The sequence below is a fragment of the Staurois parvus genome, unplaced genomic scaffold, assembly GCF_062004578.1.
Source record: "Staurois parvus isolate SC_StPar_1 unplaced genomic scaffold, SC_StPar_1.0 ptg000445l, whole genome shotgun sequence".
NCBI lineage: Eukaryota > Metazoa > Chordata > Amphibia > Anura > Ranidae > Staurois > Staurois parvus.
In genome coordinates this window covers 7,168,389-7,195,667 of record NW_028318241.1, presented here as the reverse complement: position 1 = coordinate 7,195,667, position 27,279 = coordinate 7,168,389, and the positions used below count along the sequence as shown (strand labels likewise).

The window sequence follows — 27,279 nt, the reverse complement described above, 5'->3', positions numbered from 1 at the left end:
GGAGGAGCCTTTTTTTAAATTCTTCCTTCGGGTCGGCGGCAGCAGAGTCGGGAATGGTGGCATTGTGATTGACAGTGGATCCCATACTCATTCACATGGGGGGGCGGGTTCTGGGGGCCCCCTTGTTAAAGGGGGCTTCCAGATTCCAATAAGCCCCCTGTACGTAGACCCCCACAACCAGCGTTGTGGGGAAGAGGCCCTTTTCCCCATCAACATGGGAACAAGGTGCTTTGGGGGGGAGCCCCCCCTTGCCCCAAAGCACCCTCCCATGTTGAGGGCATGTAGCCTCGTCCCCCCCTCCTTTGTTGACCTGCCAGGCTGCATGCTCAGATACGGGTCTGGTATGGATTTTGGGGGGGAACCCCACGTCAATTATTTTTTACATTTTGGCGTGGGAGTTCCCCTCAAAATTCATACCAGACCTGAAGGGCTTGGTATGGATGAGAGGGGGGACCCCACACCTTTTTTTAAATTAGTTTTTTAATTGCCGGAAATTCTTTTACATTCAGCTGTCAATGGGGAACCCCGCTGACAGCTGAAACATTAACACATGATTGTCGCTACTAAAATACTGCATAACTTGATGAAGTAACTCATGCGGTATTTTAGTAGCGTTTACTTTTTTCCTGACCTTTGGAACAGTTTAATTGGTTTTCAATGCATTCCTATGGGAAACGCTTTTTCGATTTTTGATTTCTTCGCTATACGAAAAGTCCTGCAGAACAAATTAAATTCGTAAACCGAGGTATTACTACACTTTAAGGGATACTTGTTAAGTTCTAAAGTTAAGCAAAAGGTTACAGTCCAACTCTAGTCAAAACTCTTTTCTAACTCCTTCTTGTCAACTGTACACGTGTCCTCACAGAAGTCTGTCTTTATCCGTGAGGCCGCATATATACGTATCTTTCTTTGTGCTGGGTAGTATGCTCTGAGTACAGAGTCTGGACTCTCACCAAGAGTACCAGGTCTCATACTAATGGTTGGGTCCCGGGACTCCTGGGTTTAAAGGTCACCTGATCGCCGTGATAGCCTCTGATAAGCTATCACAGTGATTAGTAACTGGGAGATATCCAGACAGATTGAGGTAGAGAGTTCCAGAGGATGGGAGAGGCTCTGGAGAAGGCCTGGAGACAAGCATGGGAGGAAGTGTTAAAAGAGCTTGAGAGTAGAGAGAAAAAATCTGACATTTTGTGATGCAATCAATTTTGATTAGATCAGTCATTCTTAGGAGTGTGAGCGGAAATGTCTCCAGTAAAGACACAGATAGAATAAAAATATAAAAAAGATTCTAATCTTCTCCGTGTGCCCCCATTACAAGCCACTTCCTATTATGGGAATTGTGCAAAGCTCGATCTCAACCCATCCATTGACATACACAGTGTGGCTCCCTCCTCACAGGATTTGATTGACAGCAGCAGGAGCTAACTGCTCCCACTGCTGCCTCTGAGTCCTGCAAAGAGAGAACTAAAGAGAGCAGAGCTGCTGTCAGGTTCAGGTACGTATTTAAGGAGGGCTGGAAGTGGAGCCAATCATGGAAAGTTTCTTTTACCTTATTGCAGGTAATGCATTAAGGTAAAAAAAAAACTTTAGCCTTTACAACCACATTAACAGCTTCCCATCCGCCCTATAGCAGAAGTACTGCTACAGGGCGCAAGGATGCGCAAAATCATGTACAGTGAAGAAAATAAGTATTTGATCCCTTGCTGATTTTGAATGTTTGCCCACTCACAAAGAAATTATCGGTCTAAAAATCAAATGATAGGTGTATTGTAACACTGAGAGACAGAATAGCAACATAAAATGCAAAAGAAATGCATGTCTAACAAATGATGCACTAATTTTCATGTTCATGAGGGAAATAAGTATTTGATCCCCTTCACAAAACATGACTTAGTACTTGGTAGCAAATCCCTTGTTGGTAATCACAGAGGGCAGACGTTTCCTGTAGTTGACCACCATGTTTTCTCACATCTCAGGAGGGATTTTGGCCCACTCCTCTTGGCAGATCCTCTCCAAGTCATTAAGGTTTGGTGCCTGATGTTTGGCAACTCAAACTTTCAGCTCCCTCTACAGATTTTAAATCACATTAAGGTCTGGAAAATGGCTAGGCCACTCCAGGACCTTAATGTGCTTCTTCTTGAGCCACTCCTTTGTTGCCTTGTGTTTTGGGTCATTATCATGCTGGAACACCCATCCATGACCCATTTGAAATGCCCTGGCTGAGGGAAGAAGGTTCTCACCCAAGATTTGACAGTACATTGCCCCATCCATCGTCCCTTTGATGCAGTGCAGTTGTCCTGTCCCCTTAGCAGAACCCCCCCTCCCAAAACAGAATGTTCCCACTACCATGTTTGACAGTTGGGATGGTGTTCTTGGGGTCATAGGCAGCATTCCTCCTCCTCCAAACACGGCGAGTTGAGTTGATGCCAAAGAGCTCGATTTTGGTCTCATCTGACCATAACACTTTCAACCAGTCCTCCTCTGCATCATTCAGATGTTCAGTGGCAAACTTCAGACGGGCCTGGACGTGCTTTCTTGAGCAGAGGGACCTTGCGGGCACTGCAGGATTTCAATCCTTGTTGGCGTAGTGTGTTACCAATTGTTTTCTTGGTGACTGTGGTCCCAGCTGCCTGGAGATCATTGACAAGATCCTCATGTGTAGTTCTGGGATGATTCCTCACTGTTCTCATGATCACTGATACTCCACGAGGTGAGATCTTGCATGGTGCACCAGATATAGGGAGACTGACAGTTGTTTTGTGTTTCTTCCATTTGCGAATGATTGCACCAACTGTTGTCACCTTCTCACCAAGCTGCTTGGCGGTAGTTTGGTAGCCCAGTCCAGCCTTGTGTAGGTGTACAATCTTGTCCCTGACATCCTTGGACAGCTCTTTGGTCTTTGCCATGGTGAAGAGTTTGGAATCTGATTGTCTGATTGCTCCTGTGAACAGGTGTCTTTTATACAGGTACCAAAATGAGATTAGCAGCACTCCCTTTAAGAGACTGCTTCTAATCTCAGCTTGTTACCTGTATGAAAGACACCTGGTAGCCAGAAATCCTGCTGAATGATAGGGGATCAAATACTTATTTCCCTCATGAACATGCAAATCAGTGCATAATTTGTTAGACATGCATTTCTTTTGAATTTGTTGTTGCTATTCTGTCTCTCAGTGTTACAATACACCTACCATTCGCTTTTTAGACTGATCATTTCTTTGTGAGTGGGCAAACATTCAAAATCAGCAAGGGATCAAATACTTATTTCCTTCACTGTATATAAACGTGATTTTGCAGTTCCTGGTAGGGGGCACGCACACCTTACCCACGTTGCCATTCGTGGCCTCGGCTGTCAGTCACCGGGTGATTACTCGCCGGTGCCCGGTGATTGCTCAGCATTTCCGATGGGGGGGAGAACTGTTTGTAAACAATAGAGTTCTCTCCCCTGTCAGCTCGTGCACACTGCTTTGCATGGCTGTGCATCGGAGGGCCATAACAAGCAGTGTGCTTACAGTGAGGCACAAACACAGGACAAAGTAAAATGACACACAGCACACAGTTAACCCTTTGATCACCCCACATGTTAACCCCTTCCTGCCCAGTGCCATTAGTACAGTGTCAGTGCTTTTTATTAGCACTGATCGCTGTATTGGTGTCACTGGGGATGTCAGTGACACCAAGTCAGTTCCCCCCAGTGTCAGAATGCCCGCTGCAATCCCGCCATAAGTCATTGATTGCCGCCATTACTAGTAAAAATAACAAATAAAAAAAAGTATATATAATGCCATTTGTAAATGCTATACCTTTCACATAAACCAATTAACTTACACTTATTAGATTTTTTTTCAGCAAAGACATATAGCAGAATACATTTTCGCCTAAATTTTTTTACTGGACATGTTTAATAGCAAAAAGTCCAAAATATAGTTTTTTTTCTCAAAATTGTCTTTTTTTTATAGTGCAAAAAATTAAAAACACACAGGTGATCAAATTCCACCAAAAGAAAGCTCTATTTGTGGGGAAAAAAAGGACGTAAATTTCATTTGGGTGCAGCATTGCATGACCGTGCAATTGTCAGTTAAATAACGCAGCACCGTAATGCAAGAATTGGCTTGGTCAGGAAGGGGGCTAAATCCTCTGGAGGGCAAGTGGTTAAAAAAGGTTTTGGCTGATGTTTTTTTTTGCCCAGTATGTGCATCCTCTATTCAGGTCATGTCGGGCGAACAACAATATAGAAAATCATGCACAATTTTCTTTTTTTTAAACTAGTGGGAATTTCCTTTTAAAAATCCCCAGCACTTGACCTATTCAGAAAATAAAGTTAGTCATTAGATAGAGAGAATACATTTTTCTTATGTACATGTTCGGAGTGTCACCCAGAGACCACCAAACATCAAAGTGCTACCTTGTGTGTACTGAATGTAATTGTGCTGCTTTCCGGTAGGAGAGTGTTCTGCACCTGTATTTTAGAGTGACAGGTGTAGAGTAAACACAGGTCGGCACATTCCTTTATACCTTGTACTGAAACTTTGCTTCGTTAGATAAGTCCGTGTGATCTGCCCACGCCGCTTTCAGTTCAACAGATATTTCATACATAGAATGTGAGTTCTGATTACATTTGGTTTGATGCAGCATGGGTTGAGTGGCCATCCAGTATAAAGCGGTAATTAACCCAAAATCAAAAATGTTACTACCTGCTGACTGCAATAACCAAAAGATGGCTACAGCGCGGTCGTCCAGTACTGGGAGGGAGTTAATAGATGTCCTCCCAGAACCCCGCCCCCCAGTGCACCTCCTGCGCCATGCATTGGGTGAGCTCTGTGACTGCTGTGTCCTGCAGACACAGCTAATCACAGATCAGGGTAAAGGACCAGTTACAGTCACATGTAAGCAGATTGCCGGTTATTGGCATTCCTTTCCATCCACGCTGTGTCTGGCCTGTCAGGACATTGATAATCAGGGCACTGATCATCAGTTCCCTATCAGTACAGCCCCATCAGTGCCCATAAGTGAAGCCTATCAGTGCCCATCAGTGCCACCTATCAGTGCTGATCAGTGATGCCTATCAGTGCCTCCTCATCAGTGCCCATCAGGGGAACCCATACATGCCGCCTATCAGAGCCCATCAGTGTCACTTATAAGTGCCTCCTTATCAGTGCTCATCAGTGCAGCCTTTCAGTGCCCATCAGTGCAGCCTCATCAGTGCACAACAGTGAATAAGAAAATTGCATATTTGCAGAATTTTATAACAGAAACTTTTTTTGTTTGTTTGTTTAGCAAAAAATAAAAAAAAAATCCAGTGGTGACTAAATACCACCAAAAGAAAGCTCTATCGGTCTCAAAAAATGATACAAATTTCATATGGGTACAGTGTGGCATGACCATCAATTGTCATTCAAAGTGTGTGAGCACTGAAAGCTGAGAATTGGCCTGGTCAGAAAGAGGGTAAAAGTGCCCAGTAGGCAAGTGGTTAATATATTGCAGAATATATTGCAGTTTAACACTTATTAGATGTTGTGATTGCATTATTTTCTTTTTTTAGGTTTTTTTACTCTTTGTTTTCACCTGATCAGGCCAGTAATACACCTCCTGTATTAGAGTGTCTACACTTTGGATGAATGAGCAACAGAGACACCTTTGGGCAAAAGCATTGTCAGTCTGGGGGAGGGGAGTGTTAGAAGTACTAGTAGATTTAGATACACTAACAAATTGAAGCCGAACTCCAGCTTAGGCTGGGTCCACACATACACATACAAACTGACAGATCCCCACATTAACACGAGCGACAGTGATGCAAGGATCTCTCTCCACTAAGACATTGTATTCTGACATAGGGACTGAATACACTGATCAGAGCTCGCAGCCACAGAAAACATTCAACATATTGTCCTGCACCTTTCTATATAGACTGTGGGTGACAGCGTGGGACAGGATGTTGAATGGTGTACATTGTAGTTGTTGGTGTCCCCACTGGGAAGAATCATTCTCATGATTGTCAACAGGCCTGATAGTAAGGGAAAATCCAAAATTTTGAGTTTAGGCACAGAACAGATTGAGGATGTTTCACTCCATGTGGTTTCTATGCAGTTGATAGGTGGCAGGGGTCCTCGGGGACACAGACAGCAAAAAAAAAAAACCTTTTTTTTTAACTCGATCATATAACTATCTTTTCATGCTATCTGTTATTGATATTTCCCTTGACTTCCTGTCCAGTGGCAGTGGTCTTGAGTGCCACTTTACCTAAAATATGGTAAAACTGTTGATTTCTCAAGGCTGGTTACTATAAAACAGCCTTTCATCCTTTTTTACCCCAGAGGAACCCTTGAAAACAGGCATTGTCTATGCCTGTTTTGCAATTCTGATGTCTTGCCTCACATGTAACAGGTTCACTTTCATTATGATAGTGTACAGGAGCCAGGGATGAGTCCTGGACAGGAGATATAATTCTCCACTATTTGGGTTTTGGTTCCTTTACAGGAGAGTTCAAGGGACATTTATAGTACTTAGGGGTTCTCACCCATGTAGGGTGAGGAGTTCAGGGGTAGACTGGTCAGAGAGGAGAGGACGGATTTGAGTCCTTTCTGGATTGGTAGGTCCTCATTTAGGACCCAGAATTTGGAGTCTTGGAGAGACTTTGGGTGGGAAAGAGCCTGCAAACCCTGATTACAGGGACATTGATTTCAAAAGGATTAACCCACCTGCAATGTAGGCAGGTCTTATCTCTGCCAGAATTATGAACTGTTTTCCTTTACATTAGCTGATGAAAGCTATTTGTGTTTACCCATTTTGAGAGACCATTAAAGACTATTTACTTTTACAAGTGGCTGGCTGGTGATCTCAGGTCTTCCTTATTACTATAGGTACAGCCAGTGGTGTCCCGAGGCAGGTGCGTGGGGTGCCCGCCGCACCGGGTGACACCTACCGCACAGGGTGACACCGGACCCGCTCCACGAATAGGTATGTTGTAAAGCAAGCCATTGATCCCCGCAGGATGGATCGGATCTGTGGATTGGGGAGCATAATGGATCGGACTCCAATGCATTATGCTCAATCTGCAGATCCAAACCATCCTGCGGGGATCATCGGCATACAACCTATACGGAGTGACACCAGACCCGCTTCATGAGGTAAGTTGTAAAGAAAGCCGACAATCCCCGCAGGATGGATCGGATCTGCGGATTGGGGAGCATAATGGATCGGACTCCAATGCATTATGCTCAATCTGCAGATCCGAACCATCCTGCGGGGATCGTCGGCATACAACCTATATGGAGTGACACCAGACCCGCTCCATGAAAAGGTAAGTTGTAAAGAAAGCCGACAATCCCCGCAGGATGGATCGGATCTGCGGATTGGAGAGCATAATGGATCGGAGTCCGATCCATTATGCTCAATCCGCAGATCCGATCCATTCTGCGGGGATCATTGGAGGGGGTGTCACCAAGTGTTATCGCACCGGGTGACACCAACCCTAGGGACGCCCCTGGGTACAGCAAATCAAAGTATGAAACACCTTATATGATCACAACAATACGCACAGGAGTAATGTATATAAATAGTTTTACTTATAAAACATTTTTAGCAATTTGTAAAATAGAAAATATTGTACTCTTCAAAAAAAATTAACAAAAAAGTAAAAATACAGTGGCAACCTTAAGTTACAGAAAAATTTTATATTACATTTGTTTTTTACATTTAAAACATATTTACAACATATAAATAGAAGTCAACCTGGACTTCTGTTACTATAATCATGTTATGTGACAAGCAGCAGCATTATTTCTTCCTATAAAGTGTGGTAATAAGACGAATAATGTTAAAGGAGTATAAAAAGTATCCACTTTATCAGTGCAATGAATGATTTAGAATAATGCCCAGGTAGTGTCCTACCTATAATCCAAAAACATTGAAACCAAGTCATTGACGCTGCTAACATAAAAAGTTATTATTTTTCACTTGTGTTCCTTATCTGGCAGCTTTTGTTCTTTATTGGCTCGAGGTATCTTAACCCAAAACTTTTTGATAGAGTGGAGAGTTTAGAATCCCTGGTAGATTTTTATTGCTGTGTGTGTCCACTAGGAAGATTCATTATCTCTATTTGTCTTGGTCACTCAGGCTGAAAGTAAGGAAAAATCCAGAATTTTGAGTCATCAGCAGAGCAGCAGTAGAGGAAAAATCTTCCAATGGAGATGCTTGTTCCAGTGAGAGCTGTCTAAGAGTAGAGTTTCCTCATATTGAAGAGATTTCCTTTAACTTTGGAGGATGGCTTGTGAAAGAAAATCTCTCCAATGGGACACAGATGGCCAAAAAAAAACAAGGGTTTTAATCATAATACTATTAAAATTTAAAAAAATGTTTTTGCCTTTCCATATACTTTAAATCTGATAATACCATGGAAATACCACTTCTTGGTGAATATGGACTTTAAAGGTAACAAAAAAAGACATTTTAGAGAAAGCCATAATTAAGCTCACAAATAAGACCTACCTCCTAGCTCTGTTCTGCAGACTCAGTACTGCTACAGTCAGCCATTGCTGCCTATGGATCTATCTGTGAAGAATGACAAGACTATTTGTATTGCTCACAGCAAGTGTTCACCAGTATTTGAGTATGATAGAAGGGTGTGCGTACTGGGCAATCAGTTTCAGGCTCAACATTCTACTACAACTCCAGCATGCTAGACACAATAAAATGTCCTCAGCATGTCATACAAGCCATGGCTTTTGTAGATAGCTACACTGCAAGTTAAAATATATAGAAAGTCTAAGACGGCCATAGAAGGAATGAAATAGGTGGATCGATAGATCAACTTCAGTACAACCAGCCTGCCCAGAGGTGTATCGAAATTCGGCTGATTTCTGCTGCATCAACCAGATTTCGATCCATCTATGTGCAGGCTGGTTGTACTGAAGTCAGTCTATCAATCTTTCCTTCAACCAGTGGTCGAAGGAAAGAAAAGCGCATAATCTATGGCCAGCCTCAAAAGTACTATCCTTACCCACAGGAGAGAGGAACACATTCATTCATTATTGACCTAGTCAGTTCTTCTTTAAGACTCTTATAAAATCTACGTCTAATGAATGCAAATGTACAACAACCGAGTAGAATTCACCTTTTGTCATTCAGGAATAATTATAGTTATGCACAGAACATATTATTTACACAGTTTTAATGAATAAACCCCAACTTATTCATCAAAACAACATTCACTAACTGCTTTCCCACCACCCTATAGCAGAAATATTGCTACAGGGTGGCAGGGGCGCGCAAAATCATGTATATATATATACACGTGATTTTGCATTTCCGGGTAGGGGACATGCGTGTGCCGCGTGGGTGCCCTACCCGCGCTGCCATTGGCGGCCTCAGCTGTCGATCACTGGATCCCAGCCGGTGATTTCCTGCCGGCACCCAGCAATCGCCAATGGGGTATCACCAACGGGGGAGAGGTCTGCATGTAAACAATACAGATCTCTCCCCTGTCAGCTCCTGCATATTGCTTTCTAGCTTTCTATTGCTCTGGCACACAGCCCACAGTTAACCCTTTGACCGCCCTAGATGTTAACCCTTTCCTGCCTAGTGTCATTAGTACAGTGTCAGTGCTGATCACTGTATTAGCACTGATCACTGTATTGGTGTCACTGGGGATGTCTGACAGTTAGTCAGTCATTGCCCCCCCCCCCCAAGTGGTTAAATTAAATAGCCACCAGTTATCCCTTCTCTTTTGACCTGCTCTGCAAGGATGAAGGGCACAACCATACTGGCTGCTATGGGCAATATACACTGTTCGTTCAGAGCTATTACTACAAGAGACTTCTAGTTGCTAGACTCAGGCTGGCCATAGATGATTCGTCTTTCTTTTTTTTTTTAGTGGTTTGATTGAAAAAAAAATGACCAGAATCCCCCATCTACACAAGCAAAGTAGATGGAGGAATCCCCCTGTTGTGCTATTGTATTCTGACAGTGGGGACTCCTCCGCTGTCAGAATACACTGAGCTGATTGGCTGCAACCGGCGATCAAATGGAAGTTTTACCAACAGTCTTGTTCGAAAGAAGTGGATTGTCAGTTTGACATCTGAATCAAAATTCGACTAGTCCCCACTGAACCGGCTGAATTTCGATCCATCTATGGGAAGTTTAATAGAGTTTAAGTTTGCATTCTACTATGCATTGGTGTAATCCATGAATGAGTTCTTTGTGATACTGGTGAACACAGGGTTGTCAATCTTAGCAGGTAACCTATAAAGTACCTGTCATCCTTCTACAATTTCTTCTGGCCTCTCCAATAGTTGAAAGAATGGAACTTACTCATCTACAGTACCTAGTAAACTGGGCAACTGGTTACTGTTATATTAAAGGAAAACTCCACTTTTGTTAAACAAATAGCATAGCATATTCAATTCCTATACAAGCCTAATTTTATGCTATGAAGAAGAATGACCTTTCCATTTCAAACCCTCCACCCTTTCTAAAACTGTCAAAAAATTCATATCAAAATGGCAACCTGATGGAGGTGCTCTGTACACCTTTGGGGTAAGGAAAGCCCCCCCACCCATGTCATTTACTGCTCGCAAAAGGGACGCAGGCAATGCAGGAATCAGTCTTGGAAGGGAATGGCCACACAAACAGCTATTTCTTCAAAACAGAAAAAGGTAGGAATCTGCAACAGAGTTTTTTTAAATCCTTACTACTCTTTTTTCCAACACAAATGAGTGAGGCCCTGACTTGTGTTCTAAACTAGTAGAAATGCACAGATGTATAAAGATATTTTTTTAAATCATGTACCATCATTTTTAGGGGATGGAAGTCTGAACTGTGTTGTACATGCATCAGTTCACTGACAAGTTTAGTTACTGTCCAGACTCTGAGGGGTTTATCTACTAAAGCTGGAGAGTGCAAAATCAGGCTCACTTCTACATGCAAACCAATCAGCTTCTGACCTCGGCTTGTTCAATTAAGTTTTGGCAATAAAACCTCAGCTACTCTGAAACTATAATGAGTATAGTCCGCCCCTTAGTGGTAGTCCAGACTCAAAGCAACACAAGCTGCAAGCAGTCTTTGTAATTCTGGAAGTGTAGTTAGCTGATTGCATCTAAATTCAGTTGGGGACCCATCTAAATTTATATCCCCCACCACTGGTCCTGATGGTGAAGGCATTTCCCTGGGGGAAGGCAAGGGTTCGGATAGTAGAGTGGTCTTTGATGGAGGTCCTGAAGGCGACATCTTCTTCTAAGTTAGTGTCACCTAAGTTCAGTGAGCTGTGACCTGTAGATGTCTTTAGGCCATGAAAGGCTCCGCACATTTTTATTCTTGAAGAATCCTCATCCAGGTAGTCCATGGGGTCACCAGATTGCAGCTTGGGTCGCTTGGTTTCAGTGTAGTCATGTCCCATCAGTGCAGCGTTGCATTTCTTTGAGATCTCCCGCAATATTTCATCCACTTGATTGCATTCCTGATCACTGCTCTGCTGGAAAAACTCCTCCAGGTTTCTTTTAACTGGTGGTCTTGTCAGGACAACATTAGAGGGGAGACTGGAAATGGTTCTAGACCGGTGACTCATTAGCTTCTGCAAAGCACAAAACATAATTGACTTTATTACAAGAAAAAATGTTCTAAGATTAGCCCAACTTCAGCCAAAATGTTTGAATTATTCTAGGGTGAAAAGGAATTTTTAATGTTGCCTGTGACACTACTGGGGATATTTCCCCTTACTTTTTATCCATGTGACACCACTGTGGATATTTCCCCCTTACTTTTTATCCATGTGACACCACTGTGGATATTTCCCCCTTACTTTTTATCCTTGTGACATCAGGACAAGAAAGCAAGAGTATATGGGGGTCACCTACAGTGGATATAAAAAGTCTGCACACCCCTGTTAAAATGTCAGGATTTTATGATGTAAAAAAATTAGACAAAGATAAATAATTTCAGAACTTTTTCCACCTTTAATGTGACCTAAAAACTGTACAACTCAATTAAAAAAAAACTGAAATCTTTTAGGGGGGGGGAGTACACACAAAAAACTAAAATAATGTGGCTGCATTAATGTGCACACCCTCTTATAACTGGGGATGTAGCTGTGTTCAGAATTAAGCAATCACATTCAACATCATGTTAAATATGAGTCAATACACACCTGCCATCATTTAAAGAGCCTCTGATTAACCCCAAATAAAGTTCAGCTGTTCTAGTAGGTCTTTCCTGACATTTTCTTAGTCGCATCCTACAGCAAAAGCCATGGCCCACAGAGAGCTTCCAAAGCATCAGAGGGATCTCATTGTTAAAAGGTATCAGTCAGGAGAAGGGTACACAAGAATTTCCAAGGCATTAGATATACCCTGGAACACAGTGAAGACAGTCATCATGAAGTGGAGAAAATATGGCGCAACAGTGACATTACCAAGAACTGGACGTCCCTCCAAAATTGATGAAAAGATGAGAAGAAAACTGTTCTGTGAGGCTGTCAAGAGGCCTACAGCAACATTAAAGGAGCTGCAGAAATATCTGACAAGTACTGGCTGTGTGGTAGATGTGACAACAATCTCCTGTATTCTTCATATGTCTGGGCTATGGGGTAGAGTGGCGAGACTGAAGCATTTTCTTACGAAGAGAAACACCCAGGCCTGGCTAAATTTAGCAAAAACACATCTGAAGTCTCCCAAAAGCATGTGGGAAATGTGTTATGGTTTGTTGAAACCAAGGTTGACATTTTTGGCCATAATTCCAAAAGATATGTTTGGCACAAAAACAACACTGCACATCACCAAAAGAACACCATACCCACAGTGAAGCATGGTGGTGGCAGCATCATGCTTTAGGGCTGTTTTTCTTCAGCTAGACCTGGGGACTTAATCAAGGTAGAGGGAATTCTTTCAGCATGACAACGACCCAAAGCATACATCAAAATCAACAAAGGAATGGCTTCACCAGAAGAAGATTAAAGTTTTGAAATGGCCCAGCCAGAGCCCAGACCTGAATCAAATCGAAAATCTGTTGGGTGATCTAAAGAGGGCTGTGCACAGGAGATGCCTTCACAGTCTGATAGATTTGGAGTGTTTTTGCAAGGATGAGTGAGCAAATATTGCCAAGTCAAGATGTGCCATGTGGATAGACTCATACCCAAAAAAACTGAGTGCTGTGATAAAATCAAAAGGTGCTTCAACAAAGTATTAGTTTAAGGGGGTGCACACTTATGCAACCATATTATTTTAGTTTTTTATTTTTACTTCCCTCCACCTAAAAGATTTCAGTTTGTTTTTCAATTGAGTTGTACGGTTTATAGGTCACATTAAAGGTGGAAAAAGTTTTGAAATTATTTCTTTTAGTCTCATTTTTTTACATCATGGAAACTTGACATTTTAACAGGGGTGTGTAGACTTTTTATATCCACTGTACATATAAGGTTATCAGAAATACAGATCTTATCATTTTTTTCTTACTAATATCATTGGCAGTGAACCCCTATTTACTAGCCAAGTGGCAACCCTACTAGTAAAGGAGGACCCCAGTCAATAAAACAGGAAGTGATGGAAAATTACACCAGTGGGGTCACAGCAATAGAAACCTAACAAAGGTTCTAACCCTTCCCTATTCTATCCAAAACCCCCCAAAATGCATTGAGCTCTGCTTTTACATTCAGGCAATATAATCAAACTATAAAACAAAAAGAATACAATATGAAGTAAAGGATGAACATGTCTACTCTCATGTAACTGTCTGCAAGAAGTAATGCTCGAGCGCCCTCTGCCGGCAGAGTCGGAAATTGCAGGTAACTTACATCTAGCACAGAAGCCAAGTGTTTCGTCTGATCAGCGAGTTCCTTCAGCTGAACGTTCTTCACTTTGAGTGAATCGATCTCATCCTGTTTCTCATTCAGTGTCACGTGCAGCTACAATGGGAAGAAGCAATTAGTGAGCAATGTGATCTGATTATATGATATATGTATAACAGATGTGATCAAGATGGGGCATACCTGATTGTTCTGTACCAAGGCGTCCCCCAGAGCTTTCTCATTGTGATCTGCCATATCCCTCCAGTACTGCTCTGTGCTGGGGAGAGGCTGCACGTTGATGGGCATGAGCTGGCATGGCTGAGGGTGAATAGAAGGTGCCAGGCACTGATCAAACACAGACACCTCACAGGGGGGTAGTTGGAAGTCTGCAGTGCCCAATTCACCCTGCATATGGGAAGACTGGTCTGTAAAGAAATGCCCACATCAGTCATAATGCAGGGGGTAGATAGAGAGAGAGACTTGGGAGAAAGACATCAAGTATCACCTTCAAAGCACAGTTATTAACACAAGATGACTAGACAGAGACATTAGAGAGAGATAAGAGGGATATACAAGATAGAGAGATATTAACATCTATCTTATCTAACGTCTTTTTTCCGTATAGAAAAAGAGGATAAACAGAATGGAAAGATATGAAGCACCAAACATCATTTTCAAAGTGTAAGTATTAATAATAGATAGATAAGAATAAGACATATGATAGATAGATAGATAGATAGATAGATAGATAGATAGATAGATAGATCAATATATGATAGATAGATAGATAGATAGATAGATAGATAGATAGATAGATAGATCAATATATGATAGATAGATAGATAGATAGATAGATAGATAGATAGATAGATCAATATATGATAGATAGATAGATAGATAGATAGATAGATAGATAGATAGATAGATCGATATATGATAGATAGATGGATAGATAGATAAGAATAAGATAGATAGATAGATAGATAGATAGATAGATAGATAGATCAATATAAGATAGATGGATAGATAGATAGATAGATAGATAGATAGATAGATAGATAGATATATGATAGATAGATAGATAGATAGATAGATAGATAGATAGATAGATCAATATAAGATAGATGGATAGATAGATAGATAGATAGATATATGATAGATAGATAGATAGATAGATAGATAGATAGATATATGATAGATAGATAGATAGATAGATAGATAGATAGATAGATAGATATATGATAGATAGATAGATAGATAGATAGATAGATAGATAGATAGATATATGATAGATAGATAGATAGATAGATAGATAGATAGATAGATAGATAGATCAATATAAGATAGATGGATAGATAGATAGATAGATAGATAGATAGATAGATATTAACAAGTGCTGCAAAGGAAAAAAAGACTCAAACTCAATCGCTATCAAAAGCATAATCATAAGTATCAATATTAGATAAATACATGGATGATTAGAAATACAAAAAAAATAATGTTTGCTCCGGATGTGTTTGCCCATGAAGGAAACGCTATAATACAATAAAGAAACTACTACAATACATTAAGAATACAGTATACTCTAATAAACCGAAAAATATACAATCAAGGAACTACTAAAATACAATGCAGAGTATACTATAGTACCATGACAGACTACTAGAACACAACAAAGAGTATACTATAGTACCATGACAGAATACTACAATGAAGAGTATACTATAGTACCATGACAGAATACTACAATGCAGAGTATACTATAGTACCATGACAGAATACTACAATGAAGAGTATACTATAGTACCATGACAGAATACTACAATGAAGAGTATACTATTGTTATTATTATTATACAGGATTTATATAGCGCCAATACTACTGTACAGGTCGGCTGTCAGGCGCAGCATTTCCCAGCAAAGGCAGGTTCCCCATGCACTGCATATGGCAGTTATCGCTCCCAGCACATCGCACGTAGCCTGCCATACAGGAGAGGGCACGCTGCTTCTTGTAGTCCCTCAGTCCCTCTAGAGCCTGCACTACATACAGATCAGGCAGACTCACCTGCGATGAAGTTGTCCACAGCATCCCTGAACTCCTGCAGGTCGAAGTCGGGTGTCCCTGGCATGCAGTGCGCCTGTAAGAGACAAGGACAGGTGAGAATCCAGGCAGTGCAGGAAGGGTGAAGGTAGCTGGCCCCCCAGGCAGCCTCATACCTGCTGCTCATAGCCATAGGCTGGGAAGGGGAAGTGGCACGCTTGCACTGCCATGGCCAGGCTCAGAGAGGGGTGTGCAGTGTGGATGGAGCAGGGTGTACTAGTACAGGTGGGGATCCCAGCAGCAGGTGTATAGGAGGAAGAACCAGCCTGGGCTGCCCCTATACATCCCAGACCTGCAGCTGATTGGAGGACATTGGGCCAATCAATAGCCTTAGTAAAGCCACATTCCTCAGAGTTCAATGACAGATTAACCCAGGCTGCCTCCTGGTGCAGTGTGCAGAGCCTAGGGCCAAACAGAGTGCCTGGTGGTGGGGGGGGGGGGGGGGTATGGTATCTACACAATGTGAGATTAGGGAGCCTCCCATTAATTGTACTGTTACATGCTGCACAAAGAAATGATCACCAAGAGCCTATTCAGGACAGCCATTGTCCCTCTATTAGCTGGATTACCTGAGTACACTTTACACCTCTGCCCAGCCATCCTAACCATTAAAGAAGGAATAGTCACACTGGGATAAGTCACTGACTAACAAATTGGAGCAGTTATAGGCAGCCTGCTCTCTGCAGATGATGAGGCACTACAAGTGTCAGCATGCCTTGCCAGCAACTTGGGGTGGGGGCGGGGGGAAGACTAAATATAGTTGTTAGGATGATGACACATTTACAACTTCTTGCCTTATAATGACATCATGGAGCCGATTTACTAAAAGGCTGTTCAAGTTGCAAAGTGAATGTTAGTGAATAAGGTGAAGAGGTGCTGACTGTGAATACCCAACTCTACAGGAGCAAATAGAAGAAAAATGTTCATTGAGTATTATAGGTTGAAAACAGCTTCACCGTATTTACTAACAACCACTTTGGTAAGTAAACGGCCTCTTCTCATTTAGTAAAGCAACCCCATGAATATCTGTAAAGAGCCAATCCACCCAAAACTGGCATTGCAGATATGGATTGATGGTGAAAACATTGGATTGATGGTGAAAGTCACCCACCTGCTTCTGTTATGTTGGCAGGTAAAAAGCTCTCTGCAGTCAATATCCCAGGTCTATTTCCAATATTGATTACACCTCTAAAATATCAAATATTTCATTGGATGTGATCCTGCTATTACAATTGCTAGCAGTTAAATGCTAAGGCTGACCATGCACTATACAATCTGGTTGTACAACAACCTTTAGATCTACCAACAATTATGTAATGCAATGGCTGGAGCGATTGCATATAAATTGAATAGATTGCCTAAATTTGTGCTCATATTACCTAGTTTTAGTAGACTTAAAGAAGTTTGTACAATGAGATTGAATGGTGTGTGGCCAATGGTGGCCATGCATAGTGCGATAAAACTGAATGGTCAATGTCCAAATTGGACATCGGTCAAGCTAGACAAAAATGGCATAGCTGAATGATGAGCAACAGCTTTGAGCAACCAAAGTCAATTGGCTATGGAGGAAAAGAAATCAATCATCCAGGGTCGATCAAGGTTTTTTGTTGTGCCCCTACATGCAGATAAATCATAAGTGATTCAGAAGGGAGCAGAAAAAAAGTGGCTTCAATTGACCCTTTACCATCAATTCTGTTTGGTCAAAACCAATACATTTTGGTAGATTGGAATCGTTACTATTTGTTGCTCATCACTTGGCCATGACATTTTTGTTTCATTCAGTCAATGTCTGATTCGATCATTTATTTCAATCGAGCATTGATCATTTGGTTTTATCATCACACCATGTCTGGCCACCATTAGAGTAGCAATCATACTTATGTGGAGCATTATATTATCATTGGCATTGAATTGCTATTTATGTACCTCAGTCCATTTGTTCCAGATGTGTAGTCATCAATCATTCTATTTATTGATTATATCACTATCACTATTTATTTATTTCAGGTACTTATATAGCACCATCAATTTACGCAGCGCATTGTACATTCACATCAGTCCCTAACCCTCAAGGGGCGTGCAATCTAAGGTCCCTAACTTACATTCATATACACATACTAGGGCCAATTTAGACAGGATCCAATTATCCTACCAGCATGTCTTTGGAGTGTGGGAGGAAACCAGAGTATCTGGAGGAAACCCACAGAGGCACAGGGAGAACATGCAAACTCCAGGCAGGTGGTGCCATGGTTGGGATTCAAACCAACAACCCTAATATTGTCAGGCAGAAGTGCTAACCATTTATCCACTGTGCTGCCCATATGCTCCTCCTGTCCTAGATGTTTTCCTCTAATTCCATTACCTGATCAGATCATGAATACAGAAGTTTTGGATAAAGCAGGTGGTGGGTTGTCTTCCTTGTAGAAAGTACATGTCCTTGTCCCAGGAGGTGACTGTTAGTAGCAGTGTGTATAAACTGTCACACATAGCACTGCCCTGTCTAGGAGTGGACTTGGCACTCAGCTTGTAATCTAACTGAATTCTCACCTTAATCCAACTCCAAACATACTGGAAGTGGCAAGCATTATGCAACCCTATGGCAGGAGTGCCAAGGTCTATATATAGAGACGGACAGTGTACAGTGTACTGGCTACATCAGGCTGGGAGAGGGCAGTGGATAATGACAAGGATTGCAAAACCCACACAACAGCTGCCAAGCCATTTTTCGGGCCAGTCATTGTACTTGGAGCAGATCACTGGCACTGATTTACATTGAAAGTTTTCTCTATAATGTGACACACAATCAACGTTTACACTAACAGGGGGCAGGGCAAGCTATGTGTTTGCTGTGCATTGGATGACAGATCTGTTTTTTTGTTTTTTTTGCTTAAAAGGAACCTGTCCTGAAACCTGGCCTCAAACAGAAGCTGCTCCCAGCTTACTGTCTCCCAAGCAGTGTAACTGGTGTCAAATCCTCAGAATTTTGAGAGGTCCTGGCCTGGAAATCAGAATATGACAACTTTCATCTAAGACAGTGATCTCCTGGGGGCCAGATGAGGCCCTTTGCTTGCTTTTATCCAGCCCTTGGGACACTATTTCATCCACTGATACCAATCAACAATGGGGCATAATTCCCCCCATTGAAACCAATGAAGGGACACAATTCCACCCTATGACACAAATGATGGGGCACAATTTGTCCCAATGGCACCAATGGTGGGGCACAATTCCTCCCAATGACATCAACAATGGGGCAAATTACACCAAAGATGGGGTTTTGTTTTTTCCAACTGACATTGGGACTTTTTCTACTCTCAATGACTGCAATTCGGCCCCCCTAAAGTCCAAAGGAAAGTAAACTGGCCCTTTGTTTAGAAAGTTTGGTCTAAGACTATATACTTGTTTATTCTGCATTGAGAATGATTCCAAGATGGACAGAGTGAAGCGGGCAGTCATGTTCAAGGAACCCCTCAAGGGCGGTAAGGGCGTGCCCGACATCGCCACCCAGCTGAGGGTGTTCTTTGCTTGCAACTGCATCCGCAGAACTTTGCCCAGACGGATTATGGACTCTGGCGGGAACGCAATGTCTCGCTTCTTCCTGTTGCCTCTCTGGAGGTCCCTGGGGTGGGACACTTGGGATAGTTCCATCCCCTACAACTGGGACACTCCTTGGTACTACTTGGATACCTTCAAGTTCATCAGGGAGCAAGGGCTGCAGGGAGTCAAGCCGGACTTGTGGAAGCCAAAGACTATCTACAAGCTCATCCGAGCCAGCGACATTTTGGAGTCGGTTCCAGGCCTGCCTTCAGACACCTGCAAGGTGGTCTGGAGGAATGTTTCTTCCAACATTCTTACCAACAGGCACAAAGACCTGGCATGGATGGCAATCCAAGGGGGGTTGCCTCTCAGGACATTTATGCATGCCAGGAACCTGAGCAGATACAGACACTGCCCCTTCTGCATCATCCACGAGGAAACGTCTTACCACGTTTTCTGGGAGTGCTCATTTGCTCAGGCCCTGTTGGGGGCCCTGGAACCTGAACTCAAGGACTTTGTACCACAGACAGCCATCACTCACTTTGGGGTGTTGAATGGACTGTTCTGTGGAACCTTTTCTCTGGAGGACATTGACGGCGCCTGGCGGGTGCTGTGTTGCTTTAAGGACGCTTTATGGTGCGCCAGAAAGCGCCTCATCCACCAGCGGGAGAGGATGTCCATTGAGGACTGCCGCAGACTGATCCTCAGTCTGCTCAGAGACTATTCCTTGATGGACTTTAAGGAGGAAGAGGACGTCTGAAGATTTCCCCCTTCCCCCTACTCCCCCTTGCGTGTCTTTGTCTTTTCAATAAAGCTTCGGGCCTGTGTTTCCCCCTTTCTTCCCTTCCCCCCCCCCACACACCCGATGCCTATTGTAAACTGTGATTTTCGGTTTTTCGCTTTTTCGCTTTCGTTTATTGCATGACTTAGTACTGTGTATCAGGATGCTATGGTTTTTGGGGTAAGCGGCGTCATGCATGACGTGGCGGTCTGGGGATTCATCCTCTGCACATCACGTCAGGCATCATACCGCTGAGCGAATGTATTTATTTCTGAATGTATTTATTGTATGCTTGGAACTGTATTGCTATGTGGTGCGCTGCGTCGCAGTATAGGGTGAGATGTACCCCGATTACACGTATCATGTTGTTTTTGATGCTTCTGTAATAAAAGTATCTTTTCAATCAAAAAAATTGAGAATGATTCCTATTTAGCAATTGTTTGATTAATTGTTTTTTAAAGCACTTATAAATGAAAGGGCCACCACTGGTTTAAAAGGCTTTTAAATTAAAGGAGGGCCACTGTTTTAAAGGGTTAATAAATTAAAGGACCAATAAATGGAGAACAAAAGTGAAAGGGTTATGATCGTAATAAAATATGTATATTAAAACACCAGGTCCTGTCCAGAAATAACTGACATTTATAAAACCTGGCCATGCGTTCTTTTGTTCTCATTTTATCCAAAAATGACAGTTGGTGGATTCTAGCAAATATGGTCGGTGGATAGGAGGTCAGATGTGTGTCGGAAAATATCTCTTGCACTAAACTATCTTCATTTTCCATCTCTTCTGCTCTGATAATATACTGGAATTGACATATGGCAATAAAATGTCTTTACAAAGCAGCTTATAAAACCTGTGATTAGCATAGGAAAAAGCCAAAGATGTGTATAACTCTAATCAACCAGATTTCTGCATTTACCACTGTAGAACTGTCAGAACAAATACATTGTCTGGCTGGCTGTTGAGGGTTAGTTCTCCCTTTCCTTGTCTGATGGGTGGGAATGCATTATGGTAAATAGGATTAAGGCAATGCAGTTATTACACTTGTCTGACCATGGAATAACGAATAATAGTTTCTCTGGTAACCCAACATTGTTTCCACAACACATCCACATCGATTGCCCTGGATACAGCATACTGTGCTTTACACCTTTGTGCACATGTATGATATATTGCAGCTTTTACAGCTCATTGCACTATACACAATATTATTGAACATGTATGTTAGTTGTCTGCAGCAGATCATTGATGCAATGCCAAAAATGCCTGGTTATACCTGACTGCTATGGGTTGGGGCAATATCCGGTTTTCGTTTTCTCGCATGCACTAGTATTATTAGGAAACGTAATGTGTATTAGAATGTTACAGTTTTTGGGGTAAGCGGCGTTATGCAGGACGTGGCGGTCAGGGGATTCATCCTCTGCACATCACGTCAGGCATCATACCGCTGAGCGAATGTATTTATTTCTGAATGTATTTATTGTATGCTTGGAACTATATTGCCATGTGGTGCGCTGCGTCGCAGTATAGGGTGAGATGTACCCCGATTACACGTATCATGTTGTTTTTGATGCTTCTGTAATAAAAGTATCTTTTCAATCAAAAAACAGTTCTTATTTTGTTGTAATATTCTCTCCCTGACAACATAAAGATTTTGCCCATAGCAATCAATCTAGTTGTATATTTTATTCTCTTGGAAAAGGAAACATAGGATTTGAATGGTTGCTGTGGGCATCAGCCCTTAGCATTCTCTCCCTGGCTATAAGGAGATGTTGCCCATAGCAATCAATACAGTTGTATCTTTTAATCTCTGGAGATAGGAAACAAGGGATCTGAATGATTGCTGTAAGCACCAGCTTTTATTTTGCTGTAGTATTATCTCCATGACAACATAAAGATTTTGCCTACAGCAATCAATCCAGTTGTATATTTTATTCTCTGGGATAAGGAAACCTAGGATTTGAATTGTTGCTGTGGGCATCAGCCCTTAGCATTCTCTCCCTGGCTATATCTTTTAATCTCTGGAGATAGGAAACAAGGGATCTGAATGATTGCTGTAGGCAACAACTGCTGTGTTGCTGTAAAATTCTCTCCCTGGCTATATGGAGATTTTGCCTATAGCTGTCAATACAGTTGTATTTTTTAATCTCTGCAGATAGGAAACAAGGGATCTGAATGATTGTTGTTAGCATCAGCCCTTAGCATTCTTCCCCTGACTACATGAAGATGTTGTCTGTAGCAATCAATCAAGTTTTATCTTTTAGTCTCTTGGAAAAGGAAACAAGAGCTCTAAATCATTGCTGTAAATAACAGCCATTGCTTTGCTGTAGTATTCTCTCCCTTTGTTTCTATATATTAGATATGAATTATTGGTTTTCATATCCATTTTTCATATTTTCTAGTGCATTTATAAAGCAGTGAATGTGATTTGCATCAAATATACACTTGTGGTGAATCAATCACTATGGTTTAAAACATATGCACCAGGAAGATTCACATACAAGATTCACATACATGAATGTCAGATTCTCTGCTTCATAAAGCACAGCAAACCTTAATGTCCATCAGTTGTCAATAACATGTAGACAGCAGTTCTGTGGACAGTTGACAAAAATGACATTACCAATTGACTAGATACAGTGGATTCCAAGAGGAATATTATATGACAGGTAAGTAAATCTGCACTGCTTGCTATGGGTCACTTTGCATATTGCCTGATGAACATAATATTTACCACATTTACCTGTCACCCATAAAATGTTGCCTGTCAATTCCCCATAGACCAATGACATAATTTACATTAGGAAGAATATTGTCTACCTGTATCCAAGTAAGGGAATCTGTGCTGCCTGCTATGGGTCACTGCATGTTGTACATTGCTTTATCAACAACATATAGTAAATGTAAAATATAAAAACAAACTCCTATAAGGCAATGCAACAAGTGAAAACATATTTGTATACATTTGCACATGGCTTTACTCTACCTCATTCGCTAGGTTGAGGGCACATAGGTGATTTTTGATTTTTTTTTTTAAGTGTCTAACATAGCTAACATTGGAGTGTAAGAACAATTCGCTCACATATAAGCTGAAGGGGGAACGTGCGCAAAATTGCACAAAAATGCAACTCCTTCTTACAGATGTGCTGCTTTGACAATCATTCCTAATGGCATTCTCAATGCACCTTGCATTAGGTATGTCCAAGGCCGCATTTACACAGGCATAAAAACACTGGGGGTTATTTACTAAAACTGGAGAGTGCAAAATCTGGTGCAGCTCTGCATAGAAACCAATCAGATTCCAGGTTTTATTGCCAAAGCTTAATTTAACAAACTGAAGTTAGAATTTGATTGGCTACCATGCAAAGCTGCACCAGATTCTGAGTGCACCAGTTTTAGTAAATCTCCCCTGCAGTGTCTAGATATGCACAGCGTATATATATTTGTGCGCATCGAAACACAGCTCTATAGTGGTCAATGAGCCCAGAGACTCAGCTGTACCTAGCTGCAAAAATGAGCGCTGCGTTTAGCCGCACACAAAAAAAGTAGGACACAGCTACGTTCAGGGCAGCACAGATCTCCAGATTTTACATGCATAAAAGGCCAGTTCACACTACATTATTATTATACAGGATTTATATGGCCCCAACAGTTTGCTCAGCACTTTACAATATAACGGGAGACAATACAGCAACAATACAGTTCAATACAAGAGGGAAAGGAGGGCCCTGCTTCTTCATCTGTGTTTCAGTTGCTTTTTTTCACATCCAAAACGCACAGAAAGTAGGTTATATGGTTCTCAATGTCAGAGTTCACATCAGTGCTTGCAGTTCCAGTGTGTTCTGGTTGCAGAAAAAAAAGTAGAACAGGCTGCATTTTTTTCTGCACAGAACTATACTGGAACGTGGTAACATGCATAAAAAATGCACCGGAATGCACAAGTTCCTATTTAAATTGAATAAAAAGAGAGGGGGGGAAAATGAACTGGAATGTATAAAAACGCACCGAAATGTGTCAAAAATGCGCAAGTGGTAATGCATCCAGAATGCATCTGGATTGCGTTTCTATAGCGTGAACCAGCCCTATATGTGTATGCACAAACATTTGTAGTTATCCATTGCAATGAAAGAAGAATTGTAGGCATCTAAATGCAACTAAGCTCATTTACTTTAAGGGTCAGTTCACACTACATGTATTTCAGTGCACTTTTTTCTGCATCCAAAATGAAGAGAAAGTAGGTGATATGGTTCTCAGTGTCATAGTTCACATCAGTGCTTGCAGTTCTAGTGCATTCTGGATGCAAAAAAAAAAGTAGAACAGGCTGCATTTTTCCTGCACAGAACTGTACTGGAATATGGTAAAACACATCAGAAACGCACCTGAACGCACCAAAAACGCACATGTCCCTATTTAAATTAAAGAAAAAGAGAGGAAACTGGAACACATCAAAAACGCACTGGAACGCATCAAAAACATACATTCAGAAATGCATCTGGAACACTATTTTACGCAGGATCGTCTGCTAGGTCAGCCAGCAAGAACTTTCTTTCTGTGCAGGAAATGTACATATGTCCATGTTAATGAGTGCTAAAATGCATGGTAATAAAGTACCATGTGGGGAGGGGGGGGGGGGGTTATCAAAACTGTCGGAGACAAAGTCTGGAGCAGCTGTGCACAGCAACCAATTGTCTTCTTTCTTCAGCTTCATATGTGTGATATCAATCTATACTACATACACCTATAGTACAGCTGGCCTTATGACCAACAACATCACTTCTGTCCAATTCTGACAATTACTTGGCTCCTAGGACACAAATGGGACAAGCAATCAGAATGGTGTCAGGTCATTACTGTAAACACCTCTATTTACACAGTTTAGTCAACTTCAAAGGCTTATTTAAAGTTAATGAAGGGGTTAATTGTAGTGACATCTGGATGAACAAGGCTTGTGCCCAGCCATTGGACACATCAAAGTCAGGTTCTCTTTGAAGTACATTGTGTTACCTGCTGCTCGAGCGCGCCCCTAGTGGCGTCCTGTTGTATGACAGCGTTACAATCAGCCAGGTCCTGCCAGTCAATGGTGGAGAGAGCTGCAGGACAAGCAGAAAGTGGCAGTTACAGGGTGACCCTCCGGGTTCAGGACACTGCTGCAGCGATATCTATCAAATAACAAGCATTCACCTGCATCTACTGCGCTGGGAGACTGATCTACATAGATAGTCACAGGGCCAGGGTGCTCAGCGAAAATCCTCTTGGCCACCTGTGCACAAGTGACAGTTAGCGGTTAATGGATGTGAACTGGGCACCGGAGGGCTAATCATCATCATGAATACAGGAGATCGTCCTACCTTCCTCTCTGGCTTTTTATTCAGCCGGTTGGACAGATCCAGCGCCCGGTTGGGACACAGCCTGTCAAACGCCTTCCGTTTGCTGTGCATGATTGCAGGACTGGAGGAGGAGAGTGAGAGGAGTGGGAGCTGAGCCGGGACTGCGGGACAAACTGTACAACACGGTGCTGACTTCACCCCACCAACAAATAGGAGCCGGGCACCGACAGGCGGGCGGCCGGGCGGGCTCCAATCACAGGCGGCGCTTGGTGTCGGTCTCCAGGGGAAAGCGTCCCTAGCAGCGGCAGGCAGGACAGAGGAGACGGAGCCCGCCAGTGCCCGGGCTATGGAGCGCTCATGGGGGCGAGCAGGGAGAACTGACGCTGCACACAATGGTCGGGACAATGGCACACCGCTAACGTCTAATTAGAGGTGTCAGGGATTACCAGTGACACCAGATGACACCCCCCGCAGAGGGGACACTTCACACCCCAGATAAACATCACTAACTGTACATTCACAAGTTGTTGCTGTCACCTTTGTCATTTGATGGCTGCTGATAACGAGGACATTGAGCGCCAAGGAGGGAGGGAGGGTGAAGCGATCATTGCAGCACCTACTGATCTACCTGGATGGGGTCAGGGGGTTCTAAAAGAGGGGGTGACATTGCTTCATCTAATCCACACCGATGTTCACCCAGACCCTTAGAATTAAATGTTTGTGGTATACCATGATGAAAGGTAGGTGACCCTGCTTCTCAAGATGCATTTAATTCACAATCAAGCACCCCAGCCTCATAGTAGGGTTTGTGGTATACCATGGTTAAAGGTAGGTGACCCTACTTCTCAATATACATTTAATTCACAATCAAGCGCCAAAGACCGTATAAAAATAAAATGTTGCAGGGTTTGCAGTATACCATGATGAAAGGTAGGTGACCCTACTTCTCAAGATGCATTGAATTCACAGTGGAGCACCCCAGACCCTAGAATAAAATGTTGCAGGGTTTGTAGTATACCATGATGAAAGGTAGGTGACCCTACTTCTCAAGATGCATTGAATTCACAATGGAGCACCCCAGACCCTAGAATAAAATGGTTCAGAGTTTGTAGTATACCATGATAACAGGTAGGTGACCCTGCTTCTCAATACACATTTAATTCACAATCAAGCACCACAGACCCTATTTAATAAAATGTTGCAAGGTTTGTAGTCAGGGGCAGACTGACCATTTAAAAACTCGGGCACTGCCCGAGGGCCCGGGGTCAGTAGGGGGCCCCATGAGATGCCTCTGGTACCTTTTTCATAGGCTTTTTTGAGTTTGGGCAAGGACACAGGGGCCCCATGATCCCCTATTGCCCGGGGGCCCCATGAGTTGTCAGTCCGCCCCTGTTTGTAGTATACCATGATAAAAGGTAGGTGACCCTGCTTCTCAAGACACATTTAATTCACAGTGGAGCACCCCAGACCCTATATAATTAAATGGTGCAGAGTTTGTATCATGGGTGTATGGGACTTTCCTAGCACCAAATATACTTCAAAAACAGAATATATACAGTATATAAAAACAGTTTATTACAAAACATAAAATCATATCTCAAAACATACACTGCAGGCTTAGACCATAGGGGAACAAAACCCCATATATAACTCTCATAGGCTGAGGTATAACAGGCTTGATATGGAAGCTGTGGAGCATGGAGAAGTGAAAAAGCAGCAAAGAATTGTCTGAGAATTTGAGAACAAAAAGTGTGGAAAAGCA

General features: G+C 42.3%; 1 protein-coding gene across 2 annotated transcripts; it reads right to left on the bottom strand.

The window, feature by feature from the left end:
* Positions 1–7,540: 7,540 nt before the first annotated feature.
* Positions 7,541–25,704, bottom strand: MCIDAS (multiciliate differentiation and DNA synthesis associated cell cycle protein). Of its 2 annotated transcripts, none has more exons than XM_089688035.1 (7): positions 25,484–25,704; positions 25,372–25,452; positions 25,195–25,280; positions 15,836–15,908; positions 13,973–14,196; positions 13,778–13,888; positions 7,541–11,563 (listed from the first exon to the last, which is right to left on the bottom strand). In XM_089688035.1, exons 1-7 carry the CDS (start codon positions 25,626–25,628, stop codon positions 11,096–11,098), a joined length of 1,188 nt encoding a protein of 395 aa, XP_089544161.1. In that variant the 5' UTR covers positions 25,629–25,704; the 3' UTR covers positions 7,541–11,095. The 2 variants fall into 2 exon arrangements, with proteins under 2 accessions (XP_089544161.1, XP_089544162.1); XM_089688036.1 differs by having other exon boundaries at positions 25,372–25,450; positions 25,539–25,704.
* Between the last annotated feature and the right edge of the window lie 1,575 nt (positions 25,705–27,279).

Bases quoted from the DNA above. Each gene is read 5' to 3' on its own strand.
- MCIDAS (XM_089688035.1), bottom strand. From the start codon at position 25,628: ATGCACAGCAAACGGAAGGCGTTTGACAGGCTGTGTCCCAACCGGGCG. The intron at 15,909-25,194 runs GTAACACAATGT...TGTCTCTTACAG, and splicing joins GGGGCGCGCTCGAGCAGCAG to GCGCACTGCATGCCAGGGAC. The intron at 13,889-13,972 runs GTATGCCCCATC...TTCCCATTGTAG, and splicing joins CCTTGGTACAGAACAATCAG to CTGCACGTGACACTGAATGA.